The sequence below is a fragment of the Balaenoptera borealis genome (assembly GCF_965194805.1).
Source record: "Balaenoptera borealis genome assembly, chromosome: 14".
Classification (NCBI taxonomy): Eukaryota; Metazoa; Chordata; class Mammalia; order Artiodactyla; family Balaenopteridae; genus Balaenoptera; species Balaenoptera borealis.
In genome coordinates this window covers 85,035,427-85,054,537 of record NC_138875.1, presented here as the reverse complement: position 1 = coordinate 85,054,537, position 19,111 = coordinate 85,035,427, and the positions used below count along the sequence as shown (strand labels likewise).

The following is a 19,111-nucleotide window of genomic DNA, read 5'->3' as shown; positions in this document are numbered from 1 at the left end:
ACTGCAGGGAGTAGTCTTCCTTTCTTCTTTATTTCTGCTTATCAACGTGGACTCATGGATGCTTATTTTATTCAGTGAGGTAGTCTTTTTTACTCTGTTTATTATTTTGATGCTTTGTCTTAGCTTTGGCCTGAGGGGTACGTGTGAAGCTGGCTTCTGTGGCCTTTTGACAGGTTCCCGTCATTCTTTGAGCACATCTAGACTTCCTGCCACAGCCGGATGTTCCAGGCCCATCTTGTACTTTTCTAGCCCCGGCCCTAAGTCCGTCATTTTTCCCTGGAGCCCTGGTTCCTTTAAGTGGAAGATGGTATTTAGAAACTTAAGATCTAGGTATGTTCATTGCTTCTGGGATGTCATTGTCTTTAATTAAAAACCCATCATTATTTGAGTAGCAGTGAAGCACAAAGGATAGGTAGAATGTTGTTTTCAGCTGAAATTACATGAATATTTCCAGGGATAACACTGACTTTTTCCACATTTATCATGTCAAATATTTTAAGCACACAGAAAGGTATAGAGTAATGCATTAAATCCCCATATACTGGCCATCCGTAGATACTGTTGAAAGACACTCTTCTACTCCTCTCCCTCCCACCCTAGAGGTGCCTGCTATGCTAATCGTGCTCTTGGTTATCCCCACTCTGTTCTTTTTACTTCTACTATATATGCATGTTGTTTTAAACAATATATAGTAATGTTTCGTATGTTTGTAAACCATATGTGAATTGTATTGCACTGTATCCTTCTACCACCTGTTTTTCTCTCTCAACATTGTTTCTAAGATTTGCCGTGTTGACACATGTAGTTTTTATTCTTTTTTATTTAAACATTTGTATGTGAAATATTTCTGGTATATACAAAGGTATAAAGAGTAATATAACACATACATGTAGACCCACCACCCACCTTAAGAATTAAAATACTGTAGATGCCGTTGAGGCCCTCCATGTACCTTTTCTGATTACCTCTGCCTTCTTAGAAGTAAATGTCTGTCTTTGTATCATCATGTTTGTATGGTTGCTTAGTCAGTGTTGTTTGTTCGGCATATCTTAAAACTATAAATGCTATCATACTGTATTTACTGTTCTGAAACTTTTTTTCCTTTGTAAGACTTATCCAAGCTGATGCATACAGCACTAATTCACTTGTTTTCATCCCTGTGTAGTATTCCATTGTGTGAGTATTCCACAATTTATTTATCCATTTTCCTGCTTCCAGTTTCTTTTTGTTGCTGCTATGAGCAGCACTCCCATGACCATTCCTGTATGTATCTCCTCTGCCAACGTGTGCAAGTACCTCTAGGGTGTCGTTGCAGTTACCAGAGCTGCAAAACAAATGACCCCCAAACTGGACATATTCTGCTCATGGGCTTGGAGGTCTAGGAACTTGGACTGGGCTTAACAGGGACAGCTTATCTCGGCCCAGCATTATCTGGGACCTTAGCTGGAAACTCAGAAGTTGGGGCCTTTGATGATGGCTGTCGACTAAGGCTGCAGTTCTTTCCATGTTTCCTTCCATGTGGCCTCATTTGGGCTTCTTTGCAGCATAATGGCTGAGTACCAAGGACAGGCGTCCTGAAAGAGCTTCCTGACAGACACAGTGCCTTTCATGACTAGCCTTCTGGAAGCTTTCTAGCATCTTCTTTTTATTCCTGGTATTCTGATAGTCCATAACAGTGTTTGGGGCACAGGTTCTTCCAACCTGGAAATTAATGTCTTTTAGTTCTACAAAACTTGCTGATGTTATTTCTCTATTAATTTCCTGCCTCTCTCTCTTCTCTTTCTCTGGAACTTTTATGAGTAGATGTTGTATTGCATGGGTTGATTCTCTAAGACTTATTTATGTTTTAGTGTTCATCATGGCCTCTTTGTCCTTTATCTTCCAGTCTTAGTATTAATTATGTCTTTTCTCATTTTTACTTTCTAAGAGCTCTTTATTCTCTGCTAGTTTTTCAAAGCTTTCTGTTCTTGTTTTGTGAATATAACATTGTTATTTCTCTGAGGATATTAATAATAGCTTTCTTTTTTTTTAAAGATTTATTTATTATTTATTTTTGGCTGCGTTGGGTCTTAGTTGCGGCACACAGGATCTCCGTTGAGGCACGTGGGATCATTTGTTGTGGCGCGTGGGCTTCTCTCTAGTTGTGGCGTGCAGGTTTTCTCTTCTCTAGTTGTGGCGCTTTGGGTTCCAGAGCACGTGGGCTCTGTAGTTTGCGGCATGTGGGCTCTAGTTGAGGCACGCGAGCTCAGTAGTTGTGGCACGTGGGCTTAGTTGCCCCGTGGCATGTGGGACCTTAGTTCCCTGACTAGGGATCGAACCCACATCCCCTGCATTGTAAGGCGGATTCTTTACCACTGGACCACCAAGGAGGTCCCAATAATAGCTTTCTTTTGATACTTTTCTTTAGTTTTGGTTCATTATTTCTTCTAAGTTAACATTTCATTTTGATTTGAAGTCTGTTTCATATGGAATTTTTTTTTTCAAATGTTGGTTCTTTGGTAGGTTCACTGTTAAGAGGGCGGCAGTAAAAAGCTATTTGGAGACTCTGTGTGCACAGATGGGACTTACTTCCTGGTACCTTCACTTACAAGCAGTCGTAAGTGATGCACCAGGCATTTGGTTAGGGAACCTCCAGGTGTGAATGTGTCTTTTTTTCTGGGGTTGTTCAGTTTTCCCAAAGAAAAGTCTTCTGGTTTCTTGTCTGGAACCTATCAGCCAGGCTCTGGTGGCAGTGAGGGAGGGGAGAGTCAAGTGGGTTTTTTTTTTTGAAGACTTTTCCTTAGTCATTTTCTCTTTATCTCTTTGCCTCCCCCTCCCACCCCGCTATCATACTTGTGTTTCCAAAGTTGCATTTTTCTCTCACAGTCATGTCTTCTACGCCCTGTTGCCTGGCTGAACAGTCCACTGCTGTATGGGGTGGGAAAAGGCCCTGGGCTCTAACCCAGGACTTTGAACCAGCTTCCTGTGGTCAGCCTTGTGCTTCAACCCTGCCCACCACTGAACCTGGGGTTCAAGTTGTGAGCCTCTCAGGGTTATGAAGAGATCAACCTACTTGCCATTAGCATCCTTTATTCAGACTCTGGAAGTTGTAGCCTTGTTGCATCTTCATTGAAATCTCTCACTGTTGCTGTTACCTCTTTTGTTTTCTCTTTAATTGCTTCATTGTTAATTTAGTGGGATCTCTGGATAAAAAGAAAATCCTGTGATGAATCTCTCTTCTTTCACCAGAAGTCTCACTTATGTATTTTTAAATAAATTACCTAATTATATTAGACTTTGGGGATTGTACCTTTACTCTGTGGAACTAACTTAACAAAAGGTAGTGTGCAAACAATTCCAAAGAGAACAATGCAAATACATTTTAATCTTTTCAAATACTGCTTACTTAAAGGGCATTGACTGAAATAAATTATTTGTTTTACTTTGTTTTGAAATAAATTGAAATTTACAGAAAACTTGCAAGAACTGTCGTACTCCTATATCCTAGGATCACCAGTTGTTAACATTTTGCCATATTTGCTTTATCATGTCACATATATATATTTTTTCACACACATACATTATATATATATATTTTTTTTTCTTGAACCATTTGAGAGTAAGTTGTAGCCATTGAGCCCCTTTACTCGTATACTTTTGGTATGTGTTTCCTAAGAAATACATCCATAGTCACAGAAAAATTATCCAAATAAAGAAATCTAATACTGATGCAGTCCATATCCAAATTGTTCCCTTACGTCACCTTTTTCCCCAGTCCAGGATCCATTCACTCATCTCTTTAGTTGCCTTTAATCTGAAACAATGTGTTAACCTTTTTCTTTCATGACACTGGCATCGTTGAAGAGTAAGGGCAGTTATTTTACAGACTGTCCCTCTGTTGATATTATAATATTTAATTTTGTGGTGCAATTCTTTGTTTTTCCTTGTAGCTTTTAGGAGAGTATGAGTCCCTTGGAAAAGAACACGAAAGAGTAAAGGTAACAGTTGATCATTCATGTTCTGAACTTCCTGTCGGGGCAAAAGCATTAGTTTGGAAGTCGAGAGATCTGACCCTTTCTCCCTTTCTCTTCCCCTCCTCTGTCCCCATCTGGCTATTTGAACTAGAGCGCTCACTTATCCTCTCGTGTCAGTTTCCTTATTTTCAAATATCTGCCCATTTAACTCACAAATTTGTTGAATTTGTTAATTTAACAAATATTTATTGAATGGCTGTTGCATTTGAGATGAGATGAAATTTTTAGAAGAGGGTAAAATACCATACAAATGCAAATAATTATTTAATACTACTTAAATATAAGGTTTTGTTTTTCAAAACATTAGCTTTTGTGGGGTTGAGTTAATTATGTTTAAATTCTTAATTAAAACTCTGTTTGGGATCTACGTATTTGAATTCAGTGAAACCCCACAATAAGTAAGTGGGGTCCAAGTTGTTGCATAAAATGCAGGGTTGTGATTATTCAAGGTTAGTGAAACGGCCTGCATAGCTAGGTAGCCGAGAAGTCTGGGGTTTCAGGGGCCAATTGTTATATCTGAAATCTCATCATTACAGGTATTCGCTTTGCCATTTACTGAGGTTTTAGTCAAGTTTGTGTTTAAAATATGTCCATTTTAACACTGTTTCTAATCAAGCAAAGCATAATAGGCTTTGCTTATTAAACAGGGGGCTTACACACAGCTATTTGTATAAACCAGTGTTTTGCTCTTCATTTTTTCCCTTGAATTATGTATATTGGCTCTGTGGCTGATGCCATACTTGCTGAGTATCTGCATAATTTTCTTTGTAGCTCTCTGGTGTAGTCTTAGGTTAGTTTTATATTATGCATTTTAAAATAAAAGGAATACATCTGAATATTTATTTTCAGTTATCTGAATTTTTCCTTTATTTTCATAGGATACATTAAATAAAACTGAGAACAAATTGCTTGATGCACATACTCAGATTTCTGATTTGAAAAGGTAAAATATATTGTCTTACTAATAAGCAAATGCCTCTATAACTGTTCTTTCAGGCCTTAAATATGTGTCTATATTAAAAGTGATGAAAAAAGCTTTTCTTGGGGATTTTTAAGCACTTTGAGATTCGATTTTAATCCTCATCTTCCCTTCACCTGGAAATACATTTGATTTTAGCCAAAGATTTTTAAATGATTAAAATATATTGGTGGCTGTGCCTGAAAGGTGTGCATGTCCCCAAACATTATGTATTTACTTAGCATAGGTAAAACCTAAGTGATACTAAATCATTGAAAAGAATTTTAAGCAGTAGTCTAATTCACTGAATTATCTTTGTGCTCCAAAAAGAAAATAGCATTCACACCAATTTTGTGGTTATCTACTTTCTTAAAGACCTGGTTTGGGGACTGTATTCATGATCTGATTTGCTTACTTAGGGAAGGAACAGTCGTTAAGTGGTCCCTATGGCAAATGATTAGATATTTCTAATTGGCTTTAGCGTATATTTTTGTAGTTTTATTTGGAGATAAGTGATGTCCCTGATTTAGAGATTTTATTGCACTCTTAAGGACTTCTTATAGGGAAGAACAGGAACACTGTCTAGCTTTCTTGTCTGCTCAAGTCTTTTCTGTGAAGCATTCAATTCTAGGGATCGTTTGTTATCAGTTTGGTATAAGCATTAGCCCTGTTAGAGCTTTCTCCCTCAAACCTTCCTTGCAACAGAGTAGGTAAGAATTTAAGTTTAAAAGATGAGATGGAGACATATTCAAAGTTCTAAAAGACAGAAAGAATGCCAAGATATCCGCTAAACAATTAACTGGCCAGAGTGCTTATTTTCTCTTGGTAAGCTTGAAGATAAGCTTTTATTCTGAACACAGCACAAATTAGATGAGCTGCCTATAGGTTGAGAGTTGTTCAGAACAGGAAGTTCTTTTTAATTGCTCTGCTTTGGATGGTAAGCCTGCTTCCTCTTTTGTGAGAGCCTTACCCGTGTATATTTCGTATGAATACATACATATTAGAATTAAACATGTTAGAATTGCAATTTATTTGATTACTTGAATTTATTTTATTTTTATTTAATTTATACTGTGTGTTTTTATCTGTAGTAAAATTTCTAAATTTTTTTTTTTTACTTTCTGTATTAAATGTATTTGTTGTTCCCTTTTCCTTCACTTGTAGCATATGAAATGCTCCTTTGTAGAGTTTTTTCTATTTGCCTTCCTATTTATTCTCTCTGATTTTTTCCAGCTTTTTAAAGTGTAATGTGGCTTTTTACTATGAAAAAGGTTTATGCATGTGCAGCTCTTTTGTCACCCCTTTCCTAGAAGTGTCTGTTAAATAAGTAATTTGTAGTTGAGCTGTATTTTAAGTTTGTTGAAATGTACTTAATTTATCTTATTGCTTTTGAATTAGAACAATTTCAAAACTTGAAGCTCAGGTCAAGCAAGTAGAGCATGAAAATATGTTAAGTCTTCGTCATAATTCTAAAACTCCTATGAGACCCTCACGTGCCAAGTAAGTTACTTCGTTTAATCTCTCTGTAAAGCTAGTAATAGGTGCACCCTGTAATTGAATTGAGACACTCATCTGTCTAAATCGTGAGGAAGACACAGTTAAATGTCATCACAGAACTTGATGCGTAAAAACATCTAACTGTTAGATATTGTGAAAGCTCATATGCAGAGGCATTTGCCGAAAGGTAATGTAGAATCAGATTGGGAGTGAGGAGAATTGGGATGTTTTATGGTTTTTGACTCTGCCCAGCTGTGTGACCTTAGGCAAATCACTTAATTTTTTGGAGCTCAGTTTTATGATCTGTAAAAACAAGGACATTGGGCTAGAACATCTCAAAAGGACTTTTAGCCCTAAACTTCCAGAAATTTTATTCCCATGTTAATGGAAGGAATTATGAAGATGGATCTGCATTACGTTGTGTGGATTTTTCTTTTTAGTTTTTCCAAATTAGCTTTGTTATAATCTAAGAGCATTATCTTGATGATTCATTTATACAGTAAGTTTTTTTCATATTAGAATTGTTTTTATTGTGATTTTGATGTAAATAAAGAGTATTAAATGTGTAGGTCATAACTTCCTAATATTGATGTTTTATCAGAAAAAGATTAACTTGCAAATGTTAACCTAAGTTGTAATTGTCAAATTAGAAACTTTTTCTACATCTTTACTAATTAATATTAGTAGGACATAACGAATTATTGAAAGATAAGATAATGTAAATAACTGAAATTGGACATTTGAGATTGAACAAAAAGGAGGGCTAAAGTTGGAGTCAGGGAAGGGCCTTTCTGTGGAGGTACGCATTAACGGAGAGGGAAGACGTGCAGAGTCGTTCAGGTGGGAGGTGTGGAGGGAGGGGTGTTCCAGGCAGAGACAGTGCTCTTGCTGAGTCCTGAGGTAGGAAAGAGCTTAGTCTTATGTTTGAAGAACCCAGAGGAGGCTCATGTGGGATAAAGGAGCCGCAGATAAAATCACAGACCCATCATACATAGCTTTCTAAGCCAGGGTCAAGGGTTTGGATTTTACTCTAAGTCCATTGGGACACCTTTGATGGGTTTTATATAGTAAAATTGTGTCACCTGATTTCTATTTTTTTAATGCACCTGCCATGAGGAGGGGAAAAGAGTAGAAGCAGAGAGACTAATTAGGCTCTTGCAGGGCTAGGAGAGAGATGGTGCTAGCTGGGTGGTGGCCATAGAAATGGATAGACGAGAAGGATTTGAGAAGATTCTGGAGGGTAGTACTCACCAAACATGGTTATGAATTGGATGGCAAGGTAAGAAAGGGAGGCATCAGGTAAGTCCTTTGTTTCTGTCTTGAACAGCTAAGGGTGTCACATTGAACCAGGGAGGAGATGGGAAGAGCAGACCATGGGGTAAAGATCAGAATTTCCGTCTTGAAGATTTTAGTTTGAGATTCATGTAAATTCCAAGTGGAAATCAAGCAGGTGATGATAAGTTTCCGTTTGGAGTGCAGAAATAAGGCTGGAGTTACAGATATTGGAGTCGTCTTTCTAGATAGGGCTTAAAGCTATTGGATGGATGCGTGTGTTTAGTGAGAAGCAAGCCCAGGACAAAGCTCTGAAGAACCGCAGTGTTTTGGCGTTGGGTAGAGAAGGAGCCGGCAAAGGAACCTGAGAAAGAGCTGCTGGAAACCAGGAGAAAGACGGAAGCAGCTGTTGAGAGAGCCAGTGAGATGAAGGATGAGGGTCTGTTGGATTTGTAAGCTGGAGGTTCCTGATGACCTGGAGAGCAGTTGGCATGGAGTGATAGAAGCGGAAGCCAGTTGTGAATGTATCGAAGAGTGAACGAACACAATCTAGATGTCTAACAGCCTGAATGTCAGTATATTGTGATACATTTATGCATAATACTGCTCAGCATGACAGTGCACAGACTAGATTGGGGGTTGGCAAACTACAGCTCCCCAGCCAAATCTAGCCTACTGCCTGTGTTTTTTGTTTTTTTTTTGCTCCGGGCTGCACAGCTTGTGGGATCTTAGTTCCCTGACCAGGGGTTGAACCCGGGCCCACGGCAGTGAAAGCGCAGAGTCCTAACCACTGGACTGCCAGGGAATTCCCATACCACCTGTTTTTGTAAGGCCTGTGAGCAAAGAATGGTTTTTGTTTTTAAATGTTTGGAAAAAAAAATTCAAAGAATAATATTTCATGACACCTGAAAGCTATATGAAATTCAGCTTTCAGTGTCCAGAAATAAAGTTTTATTGGAACATACCTAAGCTTATTCATTTGTGTATCGTCCATAGGTGCTTTGTGCTGCAGTGACAAAGTTGAGTAGTTGTGACAGAGACTATCTGGCCCATAATACCTAAAATATTTATTATCTGGCTCTTTACTCACAGTTGCCAACCCCATAACTAGCCTGTCAAAATGGTTTAATCTTAAGAACATAATATGGAACAACAACAAAAAACTAGTTGCAGAAGAAATTGGGTACTAGTTATATCGACTTTAGCATGTAAATCAGCTCTGCAGATCTTACGGGTCATACAGATGGAGTAAACGTGTAAAAGCACTCATGGGGATGCTGAACACAAATTTAGCATGAATGGTTGCTTTTGGGAAGAATGAGGTTGGAAAGGTACACGGGGGACTTCTGTGGTATCTGTATTGTTCCGCTCCGTAGAATTCTAAAGGATATACAGCAGAGAATCAAGATTTTATAAAGCGGGTTGGTTGGTGCCTGAGTATCATCTGGATGTCTTCATGCTTGAACTATTTTACATTTAAAAAAAATAAATTTATTTATTTATTTTTAGCTGCGTTGGGTCTTCGTTGCTGCGCACAGGCTTTCTCTAGTTGTGGCGAGCGGGGGCTACTCTTAGTTGCGGTGCACAGGCTTCTCATTGCGATGGCTTCTCGTTGCGGAGCACGGGCTCTAGGCGAGTGGGCTCTAGAGCGCAGGCTCAGTAGTTGTGGCGCACGGGCTTAGTTGCTCTGCGGCATGTGAGATCTTCCTGGACCAGGGCTTGAACCCATGTCCCCTGCGTTGGCAGGCGGATTCTTAACCACTGCGCCACCAGGGAAGTCCTACATTTTTAAAGTGAACAGGAACCAATAAAGGATTAGTATCCAGAATATAAAGAACTTCTACAAGTCAATAAAAAAAGAGAACCTCCTCAATAAAAAAGTGATAAAAGAATATGAACAAGCTGTTCACAGAAAAAGAAACCTAAATGGCTAATGAAAATGAAAAGATGCTCATTTCACTAATAATTAGAAAATTGCAAATGAAAACAGTAATGGGATACCACTCACACCATCAGACAGGCCAGTCATTGTAAAATTTCACAAAGATATGAAGAAATAGGAACTCTCAAACTACTGGTTGGACTGAAAATTGGTACAGCGCATCTGGAGAGTGATTTGTCAGTATCCAGTAAGACTGAAGATGTGCACACCCCAAATTCCACAGTTCTAGTGTAAGGTATTTACCTTTGAGAAATTCTGACACATGTTCATTATGGCATTGTTGAAAGGTGATACATTAGAAACTAAACATCCACCAACAGGAGAAAGGATAAATGACTTGTGATGCAGTCATACTGTGGATAAACTATTAAAATGGGAGAGCTATATATATTAACATGGGTAAGTCTCAAACATAATGTTGAGTAGAAAAAGCAGCATTAAAAGGATGTGTACATTATGCCCTTTATGTAATTTTAAAAATGCAAACAACCATATATATGCTATTTATGTCTTACAATTAAAAACACATATGGTAAGATGTTAGCATTTATTAAAACTAAGTATGGGCAAGTGCTTGTTATAGTACTCTTTGTAATTTTCTAAGAATGTTTGAAATGATTCTTAATTTAAAAATTGAGGGGAAAAGGAGTGACTGGGAGCTGAAATGAAAATACTGATAGATAAAAGAGGCAGCTCTTAAAAAGTTTGGTTGTGAAAGGGAGCAGAGAGAGGAAGACAGAAGCTCCTGTCTCGTGGTTTCTATTTTCTCTCTGGAGTGTGATGCAAGGTTATCACCTGACAGTCAAGGCTGGGGCGAGAGGTTTGAGGAGAGTGGAGAGGGTGTCAGATAGTCATATTGGGGAATCGGAGCTCCTTAATTACGGAAAGATGTGTTGGCAGCCAGTGTTGGGCGTCCACTTGAGATAGTGATAGTGATTCTGTGGTGATACCCCAGTCTACACAGCTGGGCAGCTTTTTTTCCAGCAAAGCTCAACTGTAGGAGTACAGACACAGAGGAAAAGTGAGCTCACTGTAGTCAGACAGGCTTAGGTTTTGCTGCCAGTCAGGTGCGATGGACAGTGAGCAGGGAAGGGGGTCCAGGCGATGAGTACTGATTACCAGGAGTGTGTGCTGGGGTGGCGGTGGGAGTGGGGTGAAGAGGAGCCCGAAAGCTAGGAGGGGCTGGTGCACAGGGAAGGGGAGGCCCAGGGTCGTGGGCGTCGCGGTGAGAGCGCCGTGGGGATGCTCGAGCACGGGAGCCACAGGATCTTTGGAGCTTTGATTTCTGAAGGGGGCTGTCTTCTCTGGGATGATGCACCCAGTGAGCGTCCTCTGCAGGGGCGACTGAGGAAGGGAGTCGCTGGTGGGAGTTCGGGGCAGCTCCCGTGTGCGCGTGGAGGGCGCGCGGGGTGAGGGCAGGAGGCGGTGCGGAGAGGATGGGGCCTTGAGTGACCGGAGTGTACGGTGCGGTGAGCCTCAGTCGGGCCGGGCTTCACAGTCTCAGGGAGGAACGTCATGGTCTAGAAGTGCACTGTTCAGTACAGCAGTGCCGGCCCCCACAGCTGTTTAAAGCTAGCTGCGTTGCAAGCGTTCACGAGCTCGTGTGTATGTGGCCGGTGGCCACGGTATTGGGCTGTGCACATGGAGGGCGTTTTCTGTCTTCACAGAAAATTCTGTCGGCGGTGCTGGTCTGGGAGGAACAGGCAAGGTGCTCTTGCTTCACCTCAGGGCCCTGAGCTCGACGGGGCATAAAGGGTGTGAAGTGCGGTGAGGGGCTGGGCCGGGGTGTTCGGAGCCGGGTACACGTGACGGTACCTGAATCTGGACTGTTCTTCTGAAACCAAGAATAACAATTCAGTTGGAGCTGAAAACTGTAACATAGAGTTCATCTAGCTAAAATAAGATTGTTTTATGCGGTTCTTAAATTCCTGTGTAAATGTGGAAATACTATTTCAGAGCAGGTTGTTTTCTGTATGTGCTCAGTCTACACTGGAGTGCAGACTGTGCAATGCCTGAGAACACTTTCGTCCTCACAGCACGCTGGCGAGCTCCGACGTCAGCCGGCGGAAGTGGCTGATCCCGGGAGCAGAGCATTCCATCTTCACCGGGCAGCCTCTGGACACGCGGGACAGCAAGGCAGACAGCCACCCTGAGGACATCTGCCTTCCTGGGTGAGACAGCTCCGTTGACGATCATATTTAGAGACTGTTAGGTTTTCTTAGAGATTTCAGTTGCCTTTCAAAGTTCAGGAAGTTGTAAAGAGCCATCTCCTTGTTCCTTTTATGTCTTAATTTTGAGGATCTGATTTTTACTTTATTTTGAAAGGCTAGTGCTTTTCGGAAATTTTCCTTTTGTAGGCCGTGCAGAGCTATCTCCACCTGTGCCGCTGGCGTAGTGGTGTGCCCTGTGCGCGGGCTTGCAGTTAGGACGAGAGGTTGATCCCCGCCCTCCATATGGCTGAGCCCCCCTGAGCAACCTCGTTCATTTACTCCAGAGTGCCATATAAATATTATACTTCTGTATGCTCTAGGCTGTGAAAAGGATTGGGAAGCACTGGTCTATTCTATACAGGCTCAATTGTATTGATTTGCCTTGTAAAGCATACGTATTCATTGTGGAGTAACTGTCAACCCTCATGTTATTCCCCTAGTAATCCCAGTAAACCATCTTAGTTCAGGCTGCTACAACAAATTACCCTTGACTGGGTGGCTTAAGCAACAAACAGCTATGTCCTACAGTTCTGGAGGTGGGCAGTCTGAGATCAGGGTGCCAGCATGGTTGGGTGCTGGTTCTGTCCTCACATGGCCTTTCTTTGGTGCATGTGTGCAGGGAGAGATCAAGATGTCTCTTCCTTATTTTATAAGGGCACTAATCTCAGCATGGGGGCTTTACCCTCATGATCTCATCAAAACCTAATCACCTCCAAAGGGTGAGGACAAGAATTCGTCATAAGAATCGCATTCAACATAAGAATTTTGGGGAGACGCAGATATTCCATTCATAGCACCGTGTGTCTTACAATTATTATTTAAGGTACCATTCTCCTCTGGAAAAGGATCCTTCACCTGGAAGTTCACCGACAAGTTTATTGATAAAAAAACAAAGAGACACTTCAGACACACCAATCATGAAAGCTTTGAAAGAATTTGATGAAGAAAAAGTATTTAAAAATTGGGGCACACAGACAGAGAAAGAGGATACCTCAAATAGTAAGTATTTTATTCCTTGTTTGATAGAAATATAGATATATAGGTCTCTTCCCCTTTCTCCCCCAATTATATTACCTTCTTAAAATGAAATGCCTCAAGTAATAAAAAGTTAAATTTATTTTTATGCTGTTTCGGCCCCATTGCAGACAGTTGAATCCCCTAGTTGTTAATTTTTTTTTAAGTAATTAATTAATTAATTTGGCTATGACGGGTCTTAGTTGCAGCACACGGGATCTTCATTGAGGCATGTGGGATCTTTTGTTGCGACGTGCTGGCTCTTCATTGTGGCGCTCGGGCTTCTCTCTAGTTGTGACGTGCGGGTTTTCTCTCTCTAGTTGTGGCGCTCAGGCTCCAGGGCGTGTGAGCCCAGTAGTTGTGGCACGCCGGCTTAGCTGCCCCGCGGCATGTGGGATCTTAGTTCCCCGCCCGACCAGGGATCAAACCCCCGTCCCCTGCATTGGAAGGTGGATTCTTTACCACTGGACCACCAGGGAAGTCTCCCCCAGTTGTTAATTTATCATTGTCGTCACATATGTACCTTTTCAAATGACATATTATGTTCTGATTATTAAAGATTTACATGGCATTCTTAAGGATATTTGAAAACTTTCCATGTCAATTTGTCTTACTTGCACACATCAAAAAGTTATGACAGGCATTTGGTGTTCATAAAGTGAGATGTAACATTTCCTACTCTCCCTTTCGTGGTTACTGAGCATCTATCAGTAGGACAAGAAGTATGTTTAATACTGTTTATTTCACAGGTCCGGGCACTTGTACTTTCTCTGGTGCTTATTTGGTTGGGCCTGCTAATTACGTCATTAACATCTTTGGCATTGCATTTCCAAAGCAGTATCCGCTAGTAAATAAATTAGTGACCTGCTTTCTAAAAATAAACTCTTGAAAAATCACCTTGAATGCCAGTTGTAAACAGAGAACCAGAATGAATTCATTAAAAACTCCCGCATTTTTCTTCATCAAGCATTTTTTAGCATTGTAATGTGGTGCATTTTGCAAGTAATCATTATGATCTAGATGGTGAGAAGAATTGCTTGCTTGGTGTAACCATCTGTTAATAAAAAGCAGATAACTGAAGCTAGGTTTGTTTTGTTTTTTTGTTTTTCTTTTTTTACATTTTTCTGTTACAGAACTAGTGACTCCTCGGCAAACTGACACTTCAGTCAATGCAAGTCGGTCCCCAGAGAAAGGTGCCCAGCAAAGACAAAAGAGATTTAATTCTGCTTCACAGAGATCGTCATCTTTACCACCTTCAAATCGTAAATCAAGTACTCCAAGTAAGAGTTAGAGGTTTATGTCTCTCGGGCTTGGAAGAGTGGCATCTGAGCCGTACACACTGTTTGATGCTTTCTGTTTCCCTTACACTCTTCCTAGCACCTAGTACAGTGCTCTGAACACAGAATCCCTAAATATGATCTTGTTCAATAACACCGTCTGATTGCACAGTTACTATGACTATAACTGAAGAAATTCTCACCATTTATCAAAGTGAGATTTTTGAGTGTGTCCCACAAATGTTTTGCAACTAATATCACTTCACAGTTTTTGAGACAAACTCAACTAGATATTTTGACAGCTATCTAATTAAACATTAGTTCAAACAAATTAAGCTAGCCTGAAAAATGATGTCTTTTTCCGTATATTTACCTAAGGTTACTCAGCATTAGTCACCTTTTTCTTTAGCCAATTATACGTGTGGTCTTAAAGTTAAGCATTGGGCTTCTGTATCCTTAATTTCCATTTCCATAACTGCTGAGGAGATTTGTGTATGACTGTGTTATTAGGAATGTTCACTAGTGCACTGGTGTTTCCATCTTATTTCCAGTTGACTTCTAAAATCCTGAAAAACCAGTTTTGAGTCAGAGCGCTGCAACTACAGTCTGATACACTAAAATCTTGCCAGTGGTTTCCTCTAGATGTTAGGATTATGAACTATTTTTACTTTGTATACTCTTATTTATCTTTCAGAAAGTTTTACAATGAAAATGTATTCTTAGTTAGAAATAAGGTACTGAAAAAGAAGCTGTGCTCTGCCAACCTAGCACATACATAGAAGGAACAGACTGTCTCCTCTTCGTTTTCCTCTGTAGCAAAAAGAGAGATTATGTTAACACCAGTGACTGTGGCTTATAGTCCAAAGCGATCCCCTAAAGAAAATTTGTCCCCAGGATTTAGTCATCTACTTAGCAAAAATGAAAGCAGCCCGATTCGGTAAGTTCTCTAAAATTGTTGAATAAAATATATATAGTATTGATTTTTTTAAAATGTCAACTTATGCCTCTAGCTGTCACTAATTTTTCAGTTGTTAATGGGGATTCTGTGGATTTAAATCATTTAAATAAATGTCATACTAAAAATAAAAAAGTACTATAATACGTGAAAACAGTTTTTAAGTATGTAAACTGGCTACTATAAAATTTAAATACTGCCTCAGAACCTCTTCCAGCTTTTGGATATAGAATGATAATTCTTTGTTCTCCTGAAAAGGTATAAGATACAGGGGAAATTGGGGGCCATTTGTACGAGAAAGTGGGCTGCCCTGGTATGGCCCTGGCACTAAACATAAGTTTACCTGTGCTCCTGAGAAAGTTGTCCCCTCTGAAGTGTGGTTGGAAGTGTGTGCTGTGGTGGGAAGACCACTGACTCTTAAGACATGAGAGCTGGTGGCCCAGCTCCGGCAGGGTCTTGGGGAAAACTACTGAAGCACGTTGAACCTCAGTTTCCTCTTCTATAAAACGGGGATAATAATGCCTACCTGCTTATTTCATATGGTTGTTACAAAGATCGGATGAGATAATGTATTGGTAAACGCTTTACGTCGCCAGTATGTAAATATAATTTTGTGTTAGAAAATATAAATTAAATTTCAGTTTTAAAAAATTGTATGACCACCTTTCTCTTTTAAAAATATGTGAATACGTAAGTTAACTGGATGCCAGCTCATCTTTCTAGTGGAGATAGAGAACATCAGTTAACACTTTTTTTCTCACAAGTAACTTGCTTCATTCAATAGATTTGATATACTTTTGGATGATTTAGATACTGTTCCTGTGTCTACAGTACAACGTCCCAATCCAAGGAAACAACTCCAGTTTCTTCCTCTAGATGACTCAGAAGGTATCTTTTCCTAAAAAATTATCAGTTATGGTTTTAGTCTTTCATTTTGTGAGTTTCTGGTATCTTTTCAAGGTTCTAAATGTCATTATATCCTGCACTTAAATCTTTTTTTACCCAAGGGCCTCTAAAAATAAGCATTTGTGACACTCATATTGTGTCAATGTTGTTATCCTCATTGGAAAGTTGGGAAACCGAGGTACAGGGGATGTTAATGTTTAATTACCAGGGCCATACTGTTCAGTTTTTTATATTCTGTAACTTATATGCACCTTCTTTTTCTCATTTATATTTTAAGTTTCTTTTTCTCATTTATCCTATAAAGTTATAAGATAATGTATGTGAAATCACTTGGGTAGGCCCTTAAAATACTAACTCTGTAATGTTGGTATATGTCCACTAAATGTGTTGTTTAGTTTTTAAACTTTTTTTTTGCTTTAAGTTTATTTAGGGAAGTTGTGAAGATTGTCAAACTGAGGGCAGGGCTTTTAGAATTCTGTGGAGAAAAAAACTGAGTATATATGATTGATTATGTATCTCTTTTCATTACATTTTTTTTGGCCGTGTAGCAGCCATTTTCAGAAAGTGAAGTTGGGTAACATATTTAGTATGTACATGCTCTGGCAGAAGAGTTGATAAGAAATAAAAGAAATTTCTTTTCTCTCTGACAGAAAAAAAATACTCAGAAAGAACCACTGACATCCATGTTAATCATAGCTCTTCCCCTGAACCGTTGCCAAGTGGAGTGAAGAAAGTCCCTGTGAGATCAGCCTGGGAGAAGAATAAATCAGTTAGCTATGAACAGTGTAAGCCTGCCTGCGTACCACCACAGGGTAATGATTTTGAGTATACAGCAAAAATTAGGACCCTAGCTGAAACGGAACGGTTTTTTGATGAACTTACAAAAGAAAAAGACCAGGTAAAAACAAACATAAAACAATGTCTTAAATCTTTTTCTGCACTTAATGCTTATGTCTGAGGAATAGTCAGAAGGGAATTATTGAGTCAAACCCAGGAAGTTACTGTGGATGCCACACAAAGCTGCACTAGAAACATGTGTGAGCCAAGCTGTTGTTACTAATTGTGACAGAGGGAACTTATGTGAAGTCGAGATGGACAAGAAAATACTAGGCTGAAGTCTTTTCTTTCCATTCTGTTATAAACCTCCCTGCCACTAATTAGAATTCTTCTATTTTTATTTAAACATTTTTTTGTGTTAACAGATTGAGGCAGCACTAAGCCGAATGCCTTCTACTGGAGGACGAATCACTCTGCAGACAAGGTTGAATCAGGTGAAGTGTCTTACCCTGAGTCTGCTTTGGAGGCTTGATGCTAGTCAGTGCTCCATTTAACCACGATGATTTTTTAATATCACAGTTTTTAGGCACACTGAAACAGTCGATCAAAACTTTTAGCCTTTACAGGAAGTGTTTGGTAGTGATAGCATATTTTATAACTGCATGCTAGCTTTCAGGAACAAAAAGTGATTTTACCTTTATACTTCTAAGAAAAAGGTGTTCATGCCATCATGTTTTCAAGAAACTAACTTGGGAGCAAATGGCAATATGGCTATTAACAGATTTTACATTTTTAAGGCTCTCACATTAAATCTCCCTTTTTTGTGTTTGTTTTTTCCTCCCCAATCTGCAATTTATTTCTGAACCCCTTTCCATTTAGCAGACATATAAAACAGTGGCACTTTGCAACTGGAATAGATGTGAGGTTAAAAAGAGAGATGTGATTCCATTATTGAGCAGGAGATGGTGCAGGCCCGTGTACATTTTTTTTAGTTGCTTTTCAAAGAGAATTAAAATGCATGAAACCATGGAACATTTTAAATCTCTTTTTGTAACATTTTAAACATAACAGCGAGGATATGTCTCTTATATAACTGCAAGCTTTGGCTTTTCAATGCCTTAATGTCAGGAAAAGTTCAGTTTCAGATTGATCTGTGAGAAAGACACACAGAAAATAGCAGAGGTCTTTTTCTAGGGCCTGTATCCTTAACTTCTCTTTTTTTCTGACTTTCTTTCATTGTTTTTGTTGTTCTGAACGTTTTTATTCAATAATTTGTAAAAGTCAACACATAAAATTCATTTTAAAATAGTTTAGTGGGGGGACTTCCCTGGCGGTCCAGTGGTTAAGACTCCGTACTTCCAGTGCAGGGGGTGCAGGTTTGATCCCTGGTCGGGGAACTAAGATATCCCGCATGCCGTGAGGTGCAGCCAAAAAAATAAATAAATAAATAAAATAAAATAGTTTACTGGGAAAGCAGAAGGAAAACTTGTTGATACTCTAATTCTAAATGCATCTGAAACTTTTGTTTAATATATTTTTTTACATAATGATGATAAGCTCTTAAAATAAGACTTAAAGGGCCCTAGGTTCTGTTCATATATGTCAAAGCTATTTCAATCCAGTAAGAAGACAAATGGCAGCAAAAAAGGGCTGAGGATGCTTGTATATGATTCATAAGTAAAAAAGGTAAAATTGGGCAAAAAAAATTGAAAAATGCTTGGCCTCACCAATGAGTAAAAAACCCCCACACATTTAAACAAAAGCATCATTTTTAAACTATCACATTGGCAGGTATTTAAAAAACAAAAACAAAAAACCACCAGAACCTGGGCTAGGGAAAAGCTTATCCTTGTACACCGCAAGTGGAAGGAGAAAGCGTCACAGACTTTCTGGAGTTCAGCTTGACATGTATCCAAAGCTTTAAAATTTTACATTTCTTTGGACCTAGCGTTTTTACTTTTGGGAATGATTCCTAAGGCAATATTTATAGGTATGTGTAGAGGTATGTTTCAGAATATATATTGCAGCACTATTTGTGATATATGAAATTAGAAGCAACCTAAATTTCTACTAAAAGATTCTTGATTAAATATGGTATATCTGATGCAATATTGCACATTAATTTAAAATGATGTCATAAATAAAGTATATTCCGTAACAAGAAAAGTTGAAAAACATTCTGAAGTAGAGTTTGATTCTGATTTTATTTTTCTTGAAAATGGTGTTCCTATCTGCAGAAAAAAACAGGAAAGGGGAACAGTGGTTGTTACTTCTTGCTCGTCTGTCTTCT

At 39.1% G+C, this 19,111-nt stretch overlaps 1 protein-coding gene across 15 annotated transcripts in view; it reads left to right on the top strand.

Moving 5' to 3' along the window:
• Window positions 1–19,111, top strand: part of MPHOSPH9 (M-phase phosphoprotein 9) — a 54,528-nt gene that overhangs the window by 30,870 nt on the left and 4,547 nt on the right. For 14 of the 15 annotated variants that reach the window (XM_082355352.1, XM_082355345.1, XM_082355351.1 and 11 more), the window contains 10 exons: window positions 3,930–3,977; window positions 4,892–4,956; window positions 6,370–6,471; window positions 11,719–11,853; window positions 12,716–12,891; window positions 14,040–14,186; window positions 15,000–15,120; window positions 15,923–16,026; window positions 16,695–16,942; window positions 17,247–17,315. In XM_082355352.1, coding sequence (XP_082211478.1) covers window positions 3,930–3,977; window positions 4,892–4,956; window positions 6,370–6,471; window positions 11,719–11,853; window positions 12,716–12,891; window positions 14,040–14,186; window positions 15,000–15,120; window positions 15,923–16,026; window positions 16,695–16,942; window positions 17,247–17,315 — 1,215 coding nt within the window. Of the gene's footprint in view, window positions 1–3,929; window positions 3,978–4,891; window positions 4,957–6,369; window positions 6,472–11,718; window positions 11,854–12,715; window positions 12,892–14,039; window positions 14,187–14,999; window positions 15,121–15,922; window positions 16,027–16,694; window positions 16,943–17,246; window positions 17,316–19,111 lie in introns of those variants that run through there. The other variant, XM_082355350.1, reaches the window with a different exon arrangement.